This window comes from Anguilla rostrata, chromosome 6 (assembly GCF_018555375.3).
Source record: "Anguilla rostrata isolate EN2019 chromosome 6, ASM1855537v3, whole genome shotgun sequence".
NCBI lineage: Eukaryota > Metazoa > Chordata > Actinopteri > Anguilliformes > Anguillidae > Anguilla > Anguilla rostrata.
In genome coordinates this window covers 48,560,981-48,581,167 of record NC_057938.1, presented here as the reverse complement: position 1 = coordinate 48,581,167, position 20,187 = coordinate 48,560,981, and the positions used below count along the sequence as shown (strand labels likewise).

Genomic DNA, 20,187 nt, shown 5'->3' with positions numbered 1-20,187 from the left:
GCTTATTGTGTTTGAGGGAAATCTTTGCCCACAGAGACAATCTTGGTGTTAAATCAACTCTCACAAATTTAATATGGAATTTTTGTACTACTTGAAACACTGAACTCTATGAAACACTGGCTGGGTTCATTTTACTCTTAACAGCTGTGCACCCTGTGTTACAAGGGCTGGGGGCGGGCAAATGTGGGAACTGCCCCTGGGGTATTTTGTACCTGTCCCGCTGTGTTTGGCACCTGTGCGGAAGGACTGACCCGTTCACCAGTCGAGTGGCAGCCGCACCACCCGTCTGTTTCAGGAAGTGTGTTCTGGCCCCTCCCACACTCACGTAAACCACACCCCTTCCTGTCAGTCAGCTGTGGGGGCATGTTTGTATTAATACTGATCTTGTCGAAGCACCCAATGAATGTTTATTAATCTTGTTGCAGCGTCTAAAACACAACCCTGCTTCGGCAGCTTTGACAGGTCTGTTTGCATCAGGGCCGCCCATCCCTGTTCCTGGAGATCTACCGTCCTGTAGGTTTTTCCACTCCAACCCAAACAAAGCCACACCTCGTTCAACTGCTGCAGGTCTTGTCGAGCTGCTAATTAGAGTGAGGAGTGCCAAAATTAGGGTTGTACTGCAAACCTTACAGGATGGTAGATCTCCAGGAACTGGGTTGGGCAGCCCTGGTTCACAGGAATTGTGAGTTTTGTCGTGGAAACGCCACACGGACTTCCAAGCCGAGGGGCAGTTATAGTCTGGCTAGGATGAGCAGTATGCCACAGGGCAACAGTATGAATGGAGGTGAATCAGAGGCTGACTGCTGGCTTACTCCATGTCCTATAAATGTGTCCTTAAGCTGATTACCAGCTCAGCTCTGCTCTGCCCTGCTCCCTCTGCTGATGCTCTGCAATTACCTCGTCACTCGTTCCTATGGAGAGCCGGGAAGGCGGTAGTGCTTCCGGGTCACACTGAGGTCGTGGAGAACAGCTGTGGCCCCCCCCTCCCCTGTGGTTTTTTCCAGCTGCTGTAGCACAGGGGGGAAAAAAGCATATTACAATTACATAACAAACACCTGCTCAGGAAATAAGGTTTTTTAGATTTAAATTTAAAAAAAAAAATTTTTAAACCTGAAAAAGGTCTGTTGAAGAATTAATAGAACATGGTTTACTAAGAGGTTCAGTCACACATGGTGATTGGCACTTAGAGACGCAGCGGGAGGCCGTTTCTGAACGGTAATGCGAAGTATCCGACGCGATTTGGCGCCTGCTCGTCCAGTACCCCCCCCCCCCTCGGCGTTCTGTGGTACGCGGGGCCTGGGCCTTCCCCCGCCAAATGTTCCGTACCCCTCCCTGCCAGTCAAAAGGTCTGTGGTGTTTACGGAGATAAAAATGGACCGTGGAATTTCACTTCCTTAATCACCCTCCCCCCTGTACATACACACACACATACAGACACACACACTCACACACACACACACACACAAACGCAACACACACACACACAGACACACACACACACACGCACACACAGACCAGCATAGTTACTCTTGGGTGCAATCACAGTGCTTAGAGGGGAGAGAGGTTTGGACAGTAACCCTACCCAGAACAAACTGTGGCTAAAATTATCACGGGGGCATTTAATCGGCCCTGCGGGGGGGCGGGGGGCGGGGCCGGAGAGAGGGGAGAAGGGCAGGCGAGTCGGGGGGCAGCGGGGAGCCGGGTCAGGTCGGTCACTCGAGCGGTTTCCTGACGAGCGGGAGCGGTGCACGGCCGGCGGGGATGAACTTTGCGCTGGGATTCAAACCGTTGCTGGGGGAGACCAACGCCATGGACAGCCTGGAGAAGCAGCTCATCTGTCCCATCTGCCTGGAGATGTTCACCAAGCCCGTGGTCATCCTGCCCTGCCAGCACAACCTGTGCAGGAAGTGCGCCAACGACGTCTTCCAGGTAGGGCCGCTATCCCATCAGCCCCCGTCCCGCTCAACACAAAGGGGGGGCGAGGGGGGGGGGTCGGGTGCAGTTCTCCTATCTGAGGTGCCAAACAAACTGTGCTGTGACTTGCCACTTAAGGCAGCAGGATGCTTTGAATTGGCACTTGTACTAACAGGAGTCCTTGTTTTAGGCCCAGTTCAGTGTTACCACTGTTTTGGTAAGACTAATTCTAATGGGATAAGACCTTTTTTTAATGAAGTAGATTTATACTCGGGGGAACTAAAGAGTAACAAAAGGACAATCTTAACTTGCCAACTCAAATTTTTTGAAAGTCCGATTGGCTTATCAGGGAAATTGTTTTGGTGAGGCTGATTTGAGCAGGGGAGGTGATTTTAATGTGACCTCTGTTCAGGTGAATGGGGAAATCCAGTGTTTTCCTGCGGCCGGTTTTAACAGGGAAATAACTCAGAAGTTGATCATAAAAGGGGAACTCCTGAGTCGCAGTAAAGGTAATGTTACGAGGGGAACTGTGAGTTGCAGTAAGGCAAATGTTACGAGGGGAACTAACTCTGTAGTTTAGTAATATTGCCTTTAACGGGGGAGCTCGGTGTTTTAAACGGCAGGGGGTTGAGGAAAGCTGAGCTTGATCTCTCGGTCCCGTCCCCAGAGAGCGGGGATAAAACGAGGCCTGGCTCACCGGCTCCAGGGGCAACGGAGAATAGAAACGACCTCAGCGCAGCTGTCTCCGCCGCGGCGGCTTATTAGAAACTCGACAAGAGCTCGCTGCGAACTTAGCCGAAGTTTGTTTTACGATAAAGAGCGGATTGAATTTAAGCGACGTAACGTTTGATGTTCATAGAGATTGTAATCGCTCGAAACGAACCGGGATCCTCGAGCATTTGAGTCATCGCTGTCGAGTGCCGAGCCGGTGGAATCATCCTTAATGTCAGTCAGAAAATAACACCAGGGCCTTTTCGGGGTCGTTTTTCCTCTCTGTCTCGAGACTCGACTCGTATAATAGATGCTGGTGCTACAAAGTCCTTTGTAGCCAAGGTGACAGCCCAGGGACAGCTGTGAGGGTTGGAAACGAGATGTGACTGAATGGCTGACCATCCTCTCTGTTTTCTTTTTTTAATTATATCATATTCACCTGGGTCCTGTGTCCAAATGTTATTGCTATAAAAGTAACTGACTCATAAAAAGGATTATAATTAAATTATTATTATTATTATTATTATTATTATTATTATTATTATTATTATCATAATAAAGCAATAAATCCTAAAAAAGCTGCTGGCTTTCACATCGGTCAGGATTCTGAAATGTATCTACCAGTGGCTAAAAATGCCTTGACTCTCTAAATGGGTGCAAAATCAATTCTTATAGTAATATCAGCTATAAGCCCTGGATGACTTCTACCAGTTCAGTGGGGGTGAAAATGGGAGATTTCTACCCAATGTTAAAATGTACCAGTTCAGCCTTGGCTGTCGGTGACACTGATGACAGCGCACTTGCAGAGGTGGAACTGTAGAAGCCGTGCTTGCTAAAGGTTCTGAGGTCCTGTCGTACCGTCAGTTATCACCTCCTCAGTGCGCAGCTCAAGCGAGACCATTATCGGCTGTAAACTCCCTGCGCGTCTGCTTAAAAAAATGATGTGTTAAAGTATCACTTGACTGTTTCGTCACTTACTTCCACGGGCAAGTGGCGGTCTAGCACTGACCGATTGGAAATGGAAAGTTTCCACTTCAGTGAAAAACGATTCCTCCCTCGACGGCCAGAAGGCCTCGCCCGTCAGCTGTCACTGACAGGAAATGGAATATACTGAAAATATTTTCACATAAAACATGATCAATAAACTGCGAAACCACACAATATACGGGCAACTATGCAGTTATTGCCACCATCACGTGTGTGTGTGTGTGTGTGCAGTGCTATGAATTGTACAGTATTTATCATTATATTTTTGTTAGAAATTACACATATTTACAATGTACTACAGTACATTAATTACCGTAAATGGTCACTGAAGGGCTCCACTGTCCCGGGTCCCTGAAATCTGTTGCATGTGCTGACCTCTTCCCACCCGCCCCCTGCCCCCACCCCGGCCCAGGCCTCCAACCCGCTGTGGCAGTCGCGGGGCTCCACGTCCGTGTCCACCGGGGGGCGCTTCCGCTGCCCGTCCTGCCGGCACGAGGTGGTCCTGGACCGCCATGGCGTGTACGGCCTGCAGAGGAACCTGCTGGTGGAGAACATCATCGACCTCTACAAGCAGGAGTCCGCCAGGTCAGCCTCTTTAGCCTCACTGTCAACCTCCGTTTCACCAGAAAGTCTCTTAATACCCATTTAAGCCCGCGGGTAACTGACGTTGCCGAAGTCTCTATCGGTCCTTCTCTATCTGTCAATATTTTTTGGATGGCTGTAGATGCTTATGTAAGAAATCTCTGGGAGAAATCTGGGTTAAGATGGAAACCTCTCCCTTAATTTCACCTGTGAGGCTAGAGATAGAAAACTATTTCTGTGCCATAACAAATGTGTGCTCATTCATAAATGCCATCACTTAGACTGATGTCAAAAGTTCCGTAACAATTCACAATCAGTTTGGCTGCTACATAAACCATAAAGTGTCAGATCGCGGATCTCGCCGCTGTAATAATGCGACGCGTTGCGTTGAAGCCGTTGCAGCGTCACGTAAACAAACTCGTGTCCGAGTCCAACATGGCGGGTTCTTTCCTGTCCCTAAATATAGCCAGAACACTTTATCTCTGCAGCAGAGAACGCTAAATCACTGGCCTGCTTATGACACGCTCGCGTACCTGGAGCTAATGGGTGCTTGATATTTGATTATGACCACAGTTTTCCAACCCCCCCCCCCCCCGGAATCACATTCAGTCAAGTCCATTGCAGGTATACCAGAGAGAGGCCATTTCACCAAGCCTTCAACGAAAAGGTCAATTTTTAAAATCAACTGGAAATGGGTTGGATAGGTACTGGAGTTGTAAAATTACTCGGAGCATCTTAAAATACACTTGGCACCCTTTCAGTGCTTCACAGCGTTAATAAATACCTTGCTGAAAATACATCTGCAGTGTCCAACGTGGGAACTGACCCTGCTACCTTTGGGTTACAAACCCAGTTCTCTAACCATTACATTTTTTACATAATGTCCAGACTTAGGGTTATGGTTTAGTAAGCTGATCCTGTCACATTTCTGGCTGGTTCCTAAAGGCATATTTTATTCAGAGCCTGCTGGATATGCAGCAGTTGCATCTTTAGCATTAATCCAGACTATAACTTGTGGAGGATGCTATTTTGCACCATTTGGTATATCTAGCGAAAAACATCCCCCAGGGGCTTTAATGACGCGTGTTAAATGGTTGGTGTTGAATTTCTGTGGACATGGCGAGTTGGAAGCTAATGAGATGTGCCCCAGCCATCTGATACGATCTAATGCCATTTCCTGCATATAGTCCTATATACGTGTTCTGCTCTCAAGTCTCCTGTAGATGGCGCTCTTTTACTACCTTGTGGCTTGGTTTTCAGAAACTTCACTAAAGGACTTCCTGCTATATTCTCGCTGGATGTTCATCTCACGTAGTAAAATGAAAAGAGGTTCAATGTTTGATATGATTTAAGCTACGTGTTATTTTCCTTTTTTTAATTTTTTACTTTTATACATTTTACAGATTGCTTGTTTTGGTTTTTTTTACACAATAATACAATATGAAATATTTGGTCACATGGCCTAAGTTGAAGCTCTGTGAAGCTTCACAGCTGAAGAAACACGGCCATGCTGTTCAGTTTCACTCCCAGGCCTGAGGCTCTCCTCAGGGGCGTTTGATTGCTGTACACTTGATCGTATATTTAGGCTAAAAACGCTTGATTACGTGTTTGTGACGGACTTTCAGTCCGCGGTTCACAGAATTCATTTTTTTTTGCATTTAAGGTCAGCACATACATATAACACGAGCGACTGTGTGACACTGGGGAGAGCCATCCCTCTGATGCCCATTTGCGGAGGTTAAAGACGACCTGCTCGAAGCGCCCGATTACCGCTGATTGAAACGGCCCGTTGATAAGCGCGTTTGTCTTTAACCCCCCTGCCCTCTCAATTACCCCCGGAAGGCCCATGCACCCGAAGTCGGAGCAGCAGCAGCTGATGTGCGAGGAGCACGGCGAGGAGAAGATCAACATCTACTGCCTGACCTGCGAGACGCCCACCTGCTCCATGTGCAAAGTGTTCGGCGCGCACAAGGACTGCGAGGTCGCGCCTCTGCAGAACGTCTACAAACGACAGAAGGTAGGCCTACGCGGCCAGGCGAGGGGAGTCCCTATGACACAGAGCGTATTTTAAATCAAAAGGGAAATACGCTCCGGTTGTCACGTTTGCTACAACGGAAGGGGCTTCATTTCAACTGTGCTTTAATTGCAATAAACCTTTTACGTTTACCCCAGTTTTTTATTGACCGAAGTGATCATTTGACGTTTGGTCTGGTGGAAATACTGCCACCTGCTGGGGGAAACGATCAAGAACAAGTAATTGCACATTTGTACATTTTCTCCTTGATGAGCTCGATATGGAGAGCCACAGTAGAAGGCAGTATAAATTGTGTTCAGTTAGCATATTTTTTTTACCTGGCATAAAATATAACGTTAAGAACAATAAGGCGAAATGCAAAATGATAAACAGTACCTTTACCGGGAGTGAGGTCATCATCATGCTCATCGTCGAGCTCTTCCAGATCGTCGTGTCCAAGCTTGCGGTATGCTAATGTGTTCTTAGTAATGGGAGAAGATGGTGTCAGTGCTATTTACGGAGTGGGTGGCATGGCGGACGGTCTGTGGGCTACGGCAGGGGAAACGCTGTAGCTCTCACTGTCTGATGGGTTCCAAGTGCTGGCACCCGCCCTGGCCTTCCTGCAGCCCTTTTTCACGCCAGGGTCGCATCTCTTCTCCCGTCCTCTGGCACGGGGCGGCGGTGGCGGCGGCGCTAACCTGGCACGCCGTCTCTGGCCGAGTACCACCACCTCCCCCCATCCCCACCCAATACCCCCCCTTCCCCCTACCCTCCCCGGAGAGGGTCCGCTTCCTGTTTTGGCCTCTAAATCCGACAGTCATACTGCCAGTTTGCGTTTTTGCCTCGGGTCTGAAGCGGCGCTGCGGGTATTTTTATTTGGACGCCGGCCGGACGCAAGCAAAACGAAGGTCGCGGCGTAAAGACGCCATCAATTATTTTATTTTATTTGACTTTATTTCCCTGCCCGCCAAAAGATTCCGCATTTATTTCCCCGGGTGTTGCCGTAAGATGAGATCCTGCCATGCGGGGGTTATTCAAACAGTTCTTAAATTAATACGCGCATCTTTTTTTAATTTATTTTTTCCTCCACGGATGAGTGACTCACTTGTAACAAAGGAATTTGATTCAGGTGGTGGCTCCGGTCTCCGCGCGGATCCCGTTGCGTTGGACACTGCGGGGACTGCCTCTCGGCTTCCTAAGTGAAACAGTGACTAATATCATTAGCATCTCCCGTAATCAGCAGCTAAGTGCTGGGCGAACACCATATGTTATTTTATTACGAGTAACATCATCCTGACTGAAGGTCACCCTCCACCGACGGGGGACCCTTTTTTTGGACGAACAATAGCGGAGTTAGCCAGTCATACGCATATTAATAACCCAGTGAAGCTTTAACTCTGTGTTCGCTTACAGTCTTCTCATTGCTCTTATGCTCTCCCAAGCGTGAAGTATCGTTTTATAATTATATGGTTACAATTATGGGCACATATCAGTGCAGCGTTGAAATGGGGACTGTATCGATCTTTCTAAAAGACACTGATGTAGAAACCGCCTTTGGAGCTTAAGATCTAAAGGAAGGTGAGACAGAGGACGATTCATGTGCTCTGAGGGAAAAAACTCCAGGATAGGATATAGAGCTGTTGGCCAATCCCACCACTGTAATGTCCTAAGTGGATTTAGGGAGGCGCTCACCAGACTGTGCAGTTACCGTACTGGAGGACTGTGCAGCTGCCAGTGGAAGAAGCTGATGGATGCAGGTCAAAGGCACTCAGGCAATCATTAACCAATCAGCAATCATTACATTAACCAGTCAGCAATCATTAATGGCTCCTGATGATTGAGGAAACTGCTGACTGATAATGAGGTCGGTTGTGTGTTGTTCTTGCTTGACTTCTGAGCCACAAGTGCTTTGCCGCAATTATAGCGCAATCCAGGATACAGTGGCTTAAGAGGGGAAAAAAAGTCATTGTTTCTGTGGTAATTGTTCTCATGTTACGATGTAAAATACCTCCAGACTCAATATCCGACTCAAGACTCCGGCTCAATATCCTGTTTGTGTCCTCACAGAGAAGTGGCATTAACAAGGGATTGTTTGTACAACTGATTCTTCTCCCGAAACTCTGGGCCTGTTGTGTTGTGTTGTATTGGGTTGTGTTATAGAGAATCGCTGAGAGACCTGTGGCCCGTCATTTTCTTAGTGATGTTGTGTTTCAGATAGTGAGTGATTGCGTAGCCTCTCTCTGTCTTTCTGTGCCTTATTGAGTTGTGTCCTACCAAGAGATCTGGCCTCACTGGGTTTGTGGCTGTGTTGGGGGGATTGATGAATGATTGGTGTATTCTCTTAGTGTTCCTGTGGTTGTGTTGTGTTGCGTTGCGCTGAGTGGTGGTGTTTTACCTCTGCCTCTGTATTGTGATTCAGACAGAGCTGAGTGATGGGATAGCCATGCTGGTGGCGGGCAATGACAGAATCCAGGCTCTCATTTCCCAGCTGGAGGAAATCTGCAGGACTATTGAGGTGAGAAGAACGAGACATCTCTTAGCTCCTAGACCCAAGTCATCACCTGTTACAGCAGGGCTGCCCAGCCCTGTGCCTGGAGATCTACTGTCAAGTCAAGTCAAGTCAAGGTTTGACTGTAGGTTTTCATTCCATCCATAATTTGGCACACCTGATTCTACTAATTAGCAGCTCAAGGAGATCTCTAGCTGGTGAATGAGATGTGGCTCTTTTAGGGTTAGGGTGAAAACCCACAGGACTGTAGATCTCCAGGAGCACAGTTGGATAGCCCTGTGTCACAGTATACTTCACTTATGCCGTTGATCTTAGCTTCTACATGGTAATTACCTAATTATCTGACGGACTTATATTTTTTCCCAGTAGAGCAGCTAATAAACCAGTGTGGTAATGCCCTGTTTTGTTGGACCCGTTATCTAAAAATGGGTAGAGCTCCCAATGCGCGGGTGCTTTCAGTATGTGTGAAGCCTTCTGACTGCGCGGCTGCAGGAGAACGGGCGGCGGCAGAAGCAGCACCTGTGCGACAAGTTCGACACGCTCATCGCCATCCTGGAGGAGCGCAAGAAGGACCTGGTGCAGTGCATCGGGCGCGAGCAGGACCAGAAGCTGGGCCACGTCCGCTCCCTCATCCGTCGCCACGGCGATCACCTGGAGGGGGCCGTCAAGCTGGTGGAGGCCGCCATCCACTCCATGGAGGAGCCGCAGATGGCCGTCTTCCTGCAGGTACGGAACCCTGCACTGGACCCGCACATGCTCAGTGATGCACCGGAGATAGATATCACTAAACCAATGTACGGTATGTAAAAAGTCAACCTGCTGCATTTCTTTAGTTGCACCCGTTATATGTGACTTTAGGCCTCATATTATACTGGGAGGGTGCACCCAAAGGCTCTGGTAAATGGGTTTACAAGTATAAGCAGCGGTGGAGCCTATGAAAATGGCCGTCCTTAATTAGCACATTTTCGCCATCAGCGATCTTTGGTTGAAATCCTTAGTGTGGAAGCGGCCCTTGAGCTTTGTTATCACATGCTGCAGTTGTGTAATTAGCAGAGAGCTCATGAATGAGCGAACAGGCTGAATACGCTGCCTTTACCAGGAGCGTCATGGCTACCCGGACATTCCGTCGTCACGCACACGACAGTCAAAGGGCTGATTGGAGCATCTTCTCATCAGAATACCGTAGTGCAAGTGTTCTGGAAGCCTGGTGCTGGGGTGACACATTGATTTGTAGCCACTCCACCCCCTCGCTGTTGACACTCCAGTTTGTGTCCCTTGACTCCACCCCCAAACCCCCCCCACCAGCTATCAATACTCATTCTGGAGCAGCGCCAGCACACATGAAAGTCTGCCTCCTCACACCACCACCTCTTAAACCTCTGGAGCCGGGAAATGGATTGTACGAACACACACTGTTCCGCACACTTCCCCAGTAAAGCCGACCGACTGACTGAAGGGTCTTGAATTTCGTTTTTACGCCCCTGGGGCGTTAGCGGGAGCCGCCGGCGGGTGATTTACCGCGCGGCAGTGCGTTTATGCAGCGGGCGTAGATCTCGCTCGCTCCTGCGGCCTTGTGCTGAACGACTGACTGAGAAAAACAGAGAATAAAAGACTGAGACGCCTCCAAACTAAAATTACATCCATGGAAAACACTAACCTCGGTCCAAACATTTCAAATGAGGACAAACACTATTACTCCACTCTTCTAAGTAATGGTATAGAAATACTACTACTATTCTGTTTGCCAACTCTTTACCCATAAGGATATATTTTTTTTAAAAGCAGATTATCAATTTGCTGAGAGTTTGAGTCGTGTTTTCTCATTGTTTTCTGTTATTTCTGCCATCCGCAGAGTTCCAAGGAGGTGTTCGAGAAGTAAGAAAGACGTTGCATTGCTGTGATGTTTTCCTGCATTAATTCTGCTGTTGTGGGCATGCTTTGATAACACATTCAGTGTCCCCTCATTTGTTTATATGCCATGTTGTTGTGTTTTGTGTGTGTTATTTCCATGTGATGTATTTTGCTTATAAATTACTTACAGTAGCGATATTTGGACCATGACATCGCTTTACTGTTTAGTTTTACGCAACAGTTCTTCCATAAAGTGAGCAATGTGAAATGTATTTAACCTGACTATCGTTGAACTCAGAGTTTACTTGCGGTTTTAGTTGTGTGGGAGCTGGCTGCCGTTTTGCTGTGATTTGCCTGTTTTGTCTGCGGCCTAACGAGGCGCTCGCCCGCGGAGGCGCCTGGGGGAGTGGCTAACCCGAACCTGCATGGCGACTGTCCGGAGGCGCGCGGAGGCGCGCCGCCGCCCGTCATCGTCCGTCTCTTTTTATCTGTCCGAGCTCCAGCCATGACATCACCGCTCTGCCCTTGACAGGATCACGGACACCGCCAAGGCCTCCAACATCGAGCGGCCGGAGCACGGGTACGAGAGCATGGACCACTTCATCATCAACACCGACGACGTGGCCGACATGCTGCGAACCATCGACTTCCAGCCGGGTAAGGTCACCCAGCCTCTGACCCGTTTCCAAAAAACCTGCAAACACCGGTGACGTCGGCTTGACCGGCAGCTACTCTCACGGTTTTTAATGCCCTCTTTTTTTTCCCTCCGTTTGCTGAGCTGTTTCTGACACTGCTGGGCTGTGTGCTGCTGCAGGTTGCCAGGCGGAGGAGGGGGAGGAGGGCTCCACGCCAGAGGATGGGGCTGAAGATCTGGCGGCCCAACCCAGCACAGAAGGGGAGTCTGCGAGACATTAGTCCGCCTGGCTCTTCTCCAGGTCAGTGTTCCTCCCAGGTACCCAAGTATGACATCATGGCGAACTGTGGAGCCATTCGATCAGGGAGACCATTAATGCCACTGATTGGCCACTGATTTAACTCACCTGGTGTGTCAGGTTTAAATCAGTACTGATCAGAGGTGAAGAATGAAAACCAGCAGTACTACTGATCTGGGGGCCAGATTTGAATACGCCTGCGTTATATTCTGTTCCATTGAACTGTTGCCACTATTCCACTGCTTGGAGGGTGTGGTTTATTTTATTTCTAAATCTCAAGGGTGTAGGCTTTATGTTATTCCTAAGTCTTGAGTGTCTGGGTTATCTTATTCCTAAGTCTTAGGGGTGTGGGTGATCTTATTCATAAATCTAGGGGGTGAGGGTTATCTTATTCCTGAATTAATCAGTTTATTTTGGTGACAAAGGGGTTTTTCTCCTGCTGAGTGATTTAGCAAGCACTCCATGCCTTTTCCCTTGATTTCCCAGATTGTTTTTGATGATGCAGAGTTTCTTCTCTCTTTTGTACCACAGTGAGTCCACACACTAATGGTGCACTGCTGTAGTTTAAGCCAGTCATGGGGCCTTTAGGGATGCCCACGGGTCTGGTTTAGCCTGTGGTTCTGAAAATCTTTGCTGCTGTTGTAGAATTTTACTTTAAGGGCACATTTATTTCTTCTTTTTTATTCATTCTGCACAGCACTTTCCAAATGCTCGCCCCAGCAGGCAATTCTGTCAGTGTGTAATTAGAATTTTTTTTACATGTATATAGTCATTCCTCCATCCCCTGTGGAGACGTCCTAAAAAGGAACCCACCTGATGGCGTCACTGTTCTCGTAGCGTTAAAGCCACGCCTCTCTTATGTCCTGCAGCTAGAAGCTCCCGCCCGTCTTTCGCCATCTTCGGCTAAGTATAGTTTTTGCTGACTTTGAAACATTTAGCAATGCCATTAAGTTTATGAACCTGGTGTTTTCCGTTTCATAAGACGTGGAATTACTGGCGCACCCCCTCCCAAGGAACCCGTTTCCGAGGAGAGTGACCGTGGCATTTTAGTCTGCCCGTGATCAATCGCATCTTCCCTCTTCACAAAATGCAATGACCTCCTCTTTTATATCAGAAAGCCAGTCTTTTAAGGCTGTTGCTAAGGGTGTTGCAGCTGATCAATGGTGGGGAGAGATACAGAGGGGAACGCATACTCGTTTCCATTGGAGCTTATCAAAGGCTGCTGCCACTTCACATTAATGTCATGGTGGTTGGTGAGGGCGGAGCCAAGTGATGATGTCATCACTTCCATTGTAAATATAGGGATTTTTTTTCTTTCTTTTTGGCAGGTATTGTCATGTTTGTTTTGCCTCATTTAACCCCCTACCTCACTTGGACCCAGGGAGGTCTTTGATGGTCTCTTGTGGTTCAGCGATGTGTCATCTCCCTGCCCAAAATTTATTTGGAAAATTTATTATAGATGTTTTTTTTTTTTTTTTTTTAATCAAGGGCACAAATAAGGAGCAATCTAAGGCAATGCCAATTTTACTTACAGAACTGTGAGTAATCTATAAGTATCTTTAATACAGAAGATCAAATGTAGCCTTGGTCATACGGGATCTAGTTTTCAGATGCCATTTATGGAATCCTGTGGGCAAAAAAACCTTGGCAAACAGTTGAACATTAAGTAATGAAGTCAGTAATGTGTGTGACAGGTCGACCCTGGCCCAGGTTGCGTTTCAGCTGATACACAGTGTCTGAGGTGGCATCTCCTCTCGCTTCAAAGGTCAACAGCCACAGTAAATCATGAGACACCAGCAGGTCGCCGATCTATTCGTTCACTGCTGGCGGTGTTCAAAACCCGTACGCAACCGCCACGCTGCGGTGCCAGCCCGCACTGCTCCCGCAATGCACCCTGGGAAGTCCCGGAGTCCCTTCCAACTCTGATGAAACAAGACTCCGCCCCCGTTCCTCATCAACAGCAGCGTTGGGATGCGGCTCCGACACCCCTCATTAGTTAATAACCACTTCTCACCGCGCGCGTTCTCCCGGTTTATGATCGGCGGGGATATATGGCTCTCAGACCGGGACCTGCTGTTCGGAGGCGCTGACCTTGTCGCCGCCGCTGTCGACCCCGTGATTGATTGATAGGGACGCGCGCGGCCGGGGGGAGTGACGAGGCCGAGATTAAATGTTATTGATGGGGGAAACTCTGGCGGCGATGATGAAGCTCTGCCGCTGGACGTCCGCCTGGTCAGGGGCAGAGCCAAAAGTGAGAGTTCTCTGACTGTGAATGGAGATAGATCACCGGCGGGGGGCTGGTGTCCGGGCCTGTTTGATGCGCACGGTTTCTCGAAACAAGCGAGTGCATCGGTGATTTGTTTTTCTTTCTTTCCACCCATCCCCTTAGAGAGAGTTAGGCGGTAAGATGGCTGTACCGTTGCGTCACACCGCGGCATCGCCACTTTCAATAATGATTGAAGGCCAGGAATCTCTCTGTGCGCATGCAAATGAGGGACTGTATTATTACTGTTTGCGTTTAGTCTCAGAGGCCAATATCATTACAGTTATTCTCAGTGGCAGTTGGGTTTTAAAATGGCTACCATTTGTCTGGGGCAAAAACTAGGCGATTTATGTAACTGAAAAAAGAAACTGTTACTGTTCCTTAACAAGAAGATTGGTTCAACATCCGTGCAATGAAGAGGACACAATTACAACCTCCTCCCTTGCGTGTTCACGTCTTTGAGCTGAACTTTAAAAATAGACCCGGTCCGTCAGGAAATGGAGACAATACCGACTGTTTCAGATTTCTGAGTGTAATTCACGTTTATTGTTTTTTTTTTTGTTTTTTTTTGTAGGTCATTTTCACTGAAGGAATGAAGAGGGACTTGCAAAGGAGGTTTGACATAATCCCATAAGCACAACCAGATGTTCGATACACAGCTTTCACCATCTACCTGTCATATGTTTATACTCTGTTCGCATGTGTGACAGCACCACAGGGAGACTTACAACAAAAAAAAAATACACAGCGGGTGGGCTAAATCCCAGCTTGACCACCTTGCAAAAAAACTCCCTTGTTCTATTTCCTTTATGAAAAAAAATGTAATCCCATCATTTACAAATATTGAATGTAATATAGTTTCGGCTTGAGTGACGCATGCTGTGTGGTAATCAGGTTACTTGGTGTGTTATGTTGTTGTTTCTCCGCTTGTTATTTTGAATGTCGTTGCAATTCACAGGCGTTAGTTTACACATTGGTTTTTCCACAGAGATGAATCGTATCTTGGTTGATGTTGATGAAAAGCAGGTGTGCGTTGCTGGTGAGGACAGAGTACAGGGCATGTCTGAGTTTGCCTGTGACACCAAAGAGCTCTCAAATACCGTATGTGAAAATGTGTAAAAGGTTTGTTGAGAGGTGATGGGGTTAGGCTAATATAAGGGGGTTTCTGTCCAACACCGAGCTTGCTTATATCTGTACGGAACAGTAAAACCTCTGAGTAGTTCCACAGATAGCATAAGAAAATATCACAGATACTCTCCAGTAGTCATACCCTTAACCCTGATTGAAGAAAGCTTATACACTTGCCCTCCAAGCAGAAGTTGAATATAATATAAGGGAGAGAAAAATAAGCAGGTTGCTGAGAGAGTTTGAGCTATACACTGAATGATGAACCTAATGATCAGCCTAATTTGAATTATTGTTGGGCAATCCATTATGTAATTTCAGTTTCTTTCATTTTGTCATTTTGTATTTTTTAGAAATAAATTTTCATACCATTACGTTATTTTGTTTTGGTTTTATTTCTAATAACATATTTGCTAGTTAGTCACCTTTCTAGTTTTACTTGATTTTCAGTAAAGATCTAAAAACCCTGTACTGTTTGAGATATACCACACTGTAAGCCTTTTCACGATGACCCTCCATTTTGAAGGAGCTTGCTTAATTATACCAATCAATAATTCCCCTGAGTTGAATATTAAGCTGTGCTGCCAAATGCTATTACTGTACTCTCATCATTCATGAATGAATAGCCTACTGTTGATGGAACAGTAAAGGACAGCCGTGACTGGACCGCAGCGAGAAGGCGCCAATAAATTGTGCACTTCAAATCAGTGTTTTCAAAAGGCACTTTATCGATGATTGCACATAAGCTACAGAACTGTCTCTCGCTGTTTATTTCTATTTATTTCGCGATCGTAAACAAACATTACATTGTTTTCCTTGATGTGCCATAATTACTTAATTCATTACTGTACTCAAACTTAAGATTCTAACAAAGTCGATATTTTCCAGATATTTTTATTACAAACTATAAACTGCAAAAGAGCGCTTTAGAGTTAAACCATACCATATGACCGGTATAACGATTCCGCAGTAGGCTACACGTAAGGTGTTCTTCTGTTTTTTAATAAGCATGCCGTGTAAAGACTTTTGTACAGTTCATTGGATTGAATGGGATAGCAATATTTTAGGGGACGCTGAAAACACAAATTCCTTAAAAGAAAAATATTCTGTCTGGTCCAACCAGATAACTGTAGGCACTACTAGATCAGTCGGTCGCTCTAACGACAGAGCTATTTCACAGGGAGAAGATTGTGATAGGCTGAAAAAGCGTTAGCTTAGGCTAACGTACCAATATCTAGGAGGCGACCAGTGGTAATGTGCAGGTGTTGCTTTGTTGATCATTACAGTAGCTTGTGTGAGGGAAATGAAGCTTTCTCAATTTCTAAGAAATCCTGTAGAATCTTACAAATCTCTTTCTTTTTTCTCTTGTTCGTTATTAACAAAGCTTGGCTATTTCAGAGAGAGATACCCTTATCAGTTGGCTATTGTTTTGGACGTTCAGGGAAAGGAAAACACGAAGTGATTATTGAAATGATGCAACACAGACAAGACAGCATTTCTTAGACCAGATTATTCGTTCTACATATAGCCTACAACGGGGGATAATTATTTTTAAAGTCACATGCTGTGAGAAAATAGATGCCCAGACAAGTTGTCAGATTTCTATTTTTCAAATCATTTCGCCGAAACAGAAGTAGCTAATGTATTGACAAAATCGACAAATTAGACAGTTACCTCAACTTCCAAATACTTTAACACTGGAAGAAACCCTGTACAAATGCAGATGTAAGTAAAATATACTGGCAAGAAAAATTTCTATGTTCACAACATGTACTATGTTTGAAAGAACGATGATGCGATGATGTCCATAAGGCAGACTGTAGAGGTGAAGCAAATTAAACTATTATCACCGTGGCGTTATTAGTAGCCTAAATCACCAACTGAAGAGCCTCTAAAATGAATGGCGCCAACAATATAAATATTTTGTTTTAATAAGATGCCTATGTTTCATTAGGAAATTATTTTGTACGCCATTCAAACGATTGATTCAACATCACTTGTTTATAAATGGGCTAATTAAGGTATACTGGTCAGCCACAGATATTCGAATTCCAAATATAGACCTATTGGAAATCACACTCTTGGATTAATTGAGGTGGAGCAAAATACTGAAGTCCCTTTCTTTATGTTCAAGGTTCGTAAATGTTTCTTTGAGACTTGTTTCCTCGTTGCACGTGTCCACCATGAGCAAAAGAAGAGGGAGTCTTGGGCGGTGTACGTCGAACCATTTTCACGTTCACTGGAGCCTTCGACAAACAGTGTTACTTCCTTTTGAGTGAAATACCTTTTTTGTGGAATGGTAGTTAGCAAGAGTTTGAATAAGAGGAAAGGTAAAACTATTTCATGGATCAAGGAGTGCCAAGGGTATTCGTTTGTTTCAATGGTAAAGATCATTTGCCAACTTCATCTAGATACTTGCGGTTTATTTCCGCTTGTTCTTTCTGACTTTCGATCCTCGCCATTTCTATCATATTTCTCAGCAGGTGGAAAGTGAGATCAATGGAGATTGGCGGGTCATCGTTCCTCTTGGAAAGCTCCGCGAAGTCTTCCAGACTGTTGCCTTCGTCCAGCGACCGCTCCTCTTCTGTGAGCGGCAAACTGCGCGCCAGGTGACCGAGCTCCTTTGTAGTGAGTGGCGTCATAACCTGGAGGTTGTCTAAAGGAAACTGCAGGAGACCCTTCTGGAATCTTGGATTTCTTTGCAAATACCTAAGAATCTTTTCTCCTATGAGGTATGAGACGGCGTTGTCGCCCGCTTTCAACAAGACCTCGTCCATTTGGGTTTTGTAACCGTGCCCATCGAATCTGCTGAGGTCCCTTGGTCGACAGGCGCTCGGGGGGATGTGAGAAGTCAGAAGTACTGTGGCTATCAGCAGGACCAGCGGAACGGGCTTCATAATGGATAGGCGCAAATCGTGGGGTCCTGTGGTGAAGACATGCATACAATGTAATAAAATAACGAAATGTTACTCTGGTTTCACCTGATAAACTGCATCACATGCTAAATGTTCCACTGCGTGTAAGTAGATATGAATTGTAATTATCTAACATTAAACAAATGTTAATAAAACCTATTGCAAAACTTTGCCTATTTGAAAATGCAGAAAATGCCTTTGAGATTACAACAGTGCAGCATGTAAATCTGTAATCCATTAGTTTCAATGTAAAGGACCAAATCATATTTTTACGTAACATCCCATAGAACAACTTTACTAAAATTCCGCAAACAGGTAGAAATCCAGTCTTATGGAAATCTTATCAGCATAATGCGTTGCTTCACTGTATCTAATCCATTGCCGTGGAATGAATACATTTTCAGTTTTAGCCAGGATTATCTTATGTTTATTATCATCCATTAGGCTACAGTATAAGAAATTAAACGATAGCTACCAAAAGTAGATGCTTTACGGAAGGAGTAGCCTCCAGTTCTGTTTTCAGTCGCTTTCTGGTGCTGTTTAATAGTTTTCACCAAGCACATTTTGAAAATACAACGGAAACAAAGGAAAAAAGCAACTTACCTGTTCTTCTGAAGCTTGGAAAGTTTTATACAGGTTAGAAAAGTGGTACTCAAGACCTTGGTCCGAAAAGTCCTGCTTGGATGAGATTGGAATGGAACGCTTCTTGACGAATGTTTATATGCATCCAAGACTGCTCCATTGACGTCAGTGGAAGTGCATAAACTGCTTGTAAATTAGACGACTCCGATGGAACTACAGGCAAGAGTGCGAGGAACATCAGATGATGCTCTCGCAAACCCTGTCAGAACGAGACATCTAAAAGCAGGTCATTTTTCGATCTTTTTCCCCCCCCCTCAAGGTAGACGTAAGATAGCCTACCTCATTTCACCTCGGTCCCATTTTTACCTGAGGGTCGTAGTGTGTATCGCATTTGTACAGGATCACCGTAAATTCTGCCCAGGACGACGAGATGCAATGTAGACAGCGAATCCTAATGCAGTGCGATCTGGAAACATACTCCTTAACAGCTCAACAGTAGACAGTTAGGCTTAAACTTCGAATTGCTGTCTGTGAATGGATCTTTCCAAGTGGATTCACGAGTGAATGTGCGAGTAGGCTATGCTTGAATCAGAACCACAGTCTCTCCAACACTTTCTGGGGGCATCTACGTAAAGAGAACAGCACCTCTTAGCAATATCGAAAGGTGGCATGACTGATGTCGTGCTGCCCTTCCGCATGGCCGAACATCTCTGGCAGAGATCGGAGTAAATGTGTAGAACAGCCCCGCAGGCTCCCGCGAGCCGGACACATGCATACCGAGAGACCTGTCCATGGTCCTGAAAAAGGCTTGGCGCTTGTTCAGATGTCGGAGAGGATGAATTCGCTTCATTTAGCTACAAAGGAAAAGCACATCTTTGAATAATAATAATAATGAAGACAGGAAACTACTCTTAAAACCTTTCTTTTTAGCCAAAATTACATTTAATCTGCGTACAAATTCATTGGGGACAGTGCACTAATTGCTCTGAAGTAACACCATATCTAAGTGTAGATTTATTGAACAGGTATTTGAATAGTAATTTAGGATCTTTCCATTTTGCTATACAAGTTTCATGGACATACCTTTAAACAATGAATTTAAGCCTATTTCCATTGCTAATAAAACCATATACTTAATCCAAGAACATGTTGGCAATTAATCTTCAGGCTCCAAAGGGACTTTGAAGGCGAGTATTTCAGATGTGGAGTACAGTAGACTCAAAGTGTAAACATAATAGGAAATGCCCTTTCAATTCAGACATTTAACCTGAAATACTGAACACAAACGTGCATGTGGGCTTTAATTTAACATTTTGATGATATATAGAAAACAATATTCATGATAATTGTTTGTATTTCACTTTGTTTTGATAATACTCTGTCAGACTACAGTTGTTTGCAGAATATGGATAGATGTTACATGTGTGATTTTCATTTTTAATAATTGTATAAAGCTAAAGAGCTCAGAAATATATATTGTCTGTAAATATTGTTAGAAACACTTTACACTATTTTTAATCCTGCCACTACTGCACCATTATCAAACAAAACACCATTCTCCTTTGGCTGCTCTTACCATGGCCATCCTTCCAGAACTTGAACTTCTTTGCCCATCTCTAAATCCTCTGTACTCATAAACATTGCGATATGTGATACTGTTAAAATCTGGCATTTTAATATTTTGGTAGCATCAGAGATAACCCAATCTATTCAGGGAAAACTTTGAGTATTTGTTTGTCAAATGTCATAATAACCTTTAATTTTTTAACAAGAAACAAATGCATCATGGACATTGACTCATG

The 20,187-nt window shown here is 45.5% G+C and overlaps 2 protein-coding genes across 3 annotated transcripts; one reads left to right on the top strand and one right to left on the bottom strand.

Moving 5' to 3' along the window:
* Positions 1–1,675: 1,675 nt before the first annotated feature.
* Positions 1,676–15,262, top strand: trim54 (tripartite motif containing 54). 2 transcript variants are annotated; one of them, XM_064340216.1, is made up of 9 exons: positions 1,676–1,929; positions 4,025–4,197; positions 6,037–6,211; positions 8,628–8,723; positions 9,210–9,443; positions 10,570–10,592; positions 11,101–11,225; positions 11,383–11,503; positions 14,338–15,262. In XM_064340216.1, the coding sequence occupies exons 1-8, from the start codon at positions 1,762–1,764 to the stop codon at positions 11,481–11,483; spliced, it is 1,095 nt and encodes a 364-aa protein (XP_064196286.1). In that variant the 5' UTR covers positions 1,676–1,761; the 3' UTR covers positions 11,484–11,503; positions 14,338–15,262. The 2 variants fall into 2 exon arrangements, 1 of the variants encoding a protein (XP_064196286.1); XR_010330656.1 differs by lacking the exon at positions 10,570–10,592.
* Positions 15,263–17,255: 1,993 nt separating this feature from the next.
* uts1 (urotensin 1) lies at positions 17,256–19,672 on the bottom strand. Its single transcript, XM_064340217.1, has 2 exons — positions 18,407–19,672; positions 17,256–17,811 (listed from the first exon to the last, which is right to left on the bottom strand). Exon 2 carries the CDS (start codon positions 17,783–17,785, stop codon positions 17,279–17,281), a length of 507 nt encoding a protein of 168 aa, XP_064196287.1. The 5' UTR covers positions 17,786–17,811; positions 18,407–19,672; the 3' UTR covers positions 17,256–17,278.
* Between the last annotated feature and the right edge of the window lie 515 nt (positions 19,673–20,187).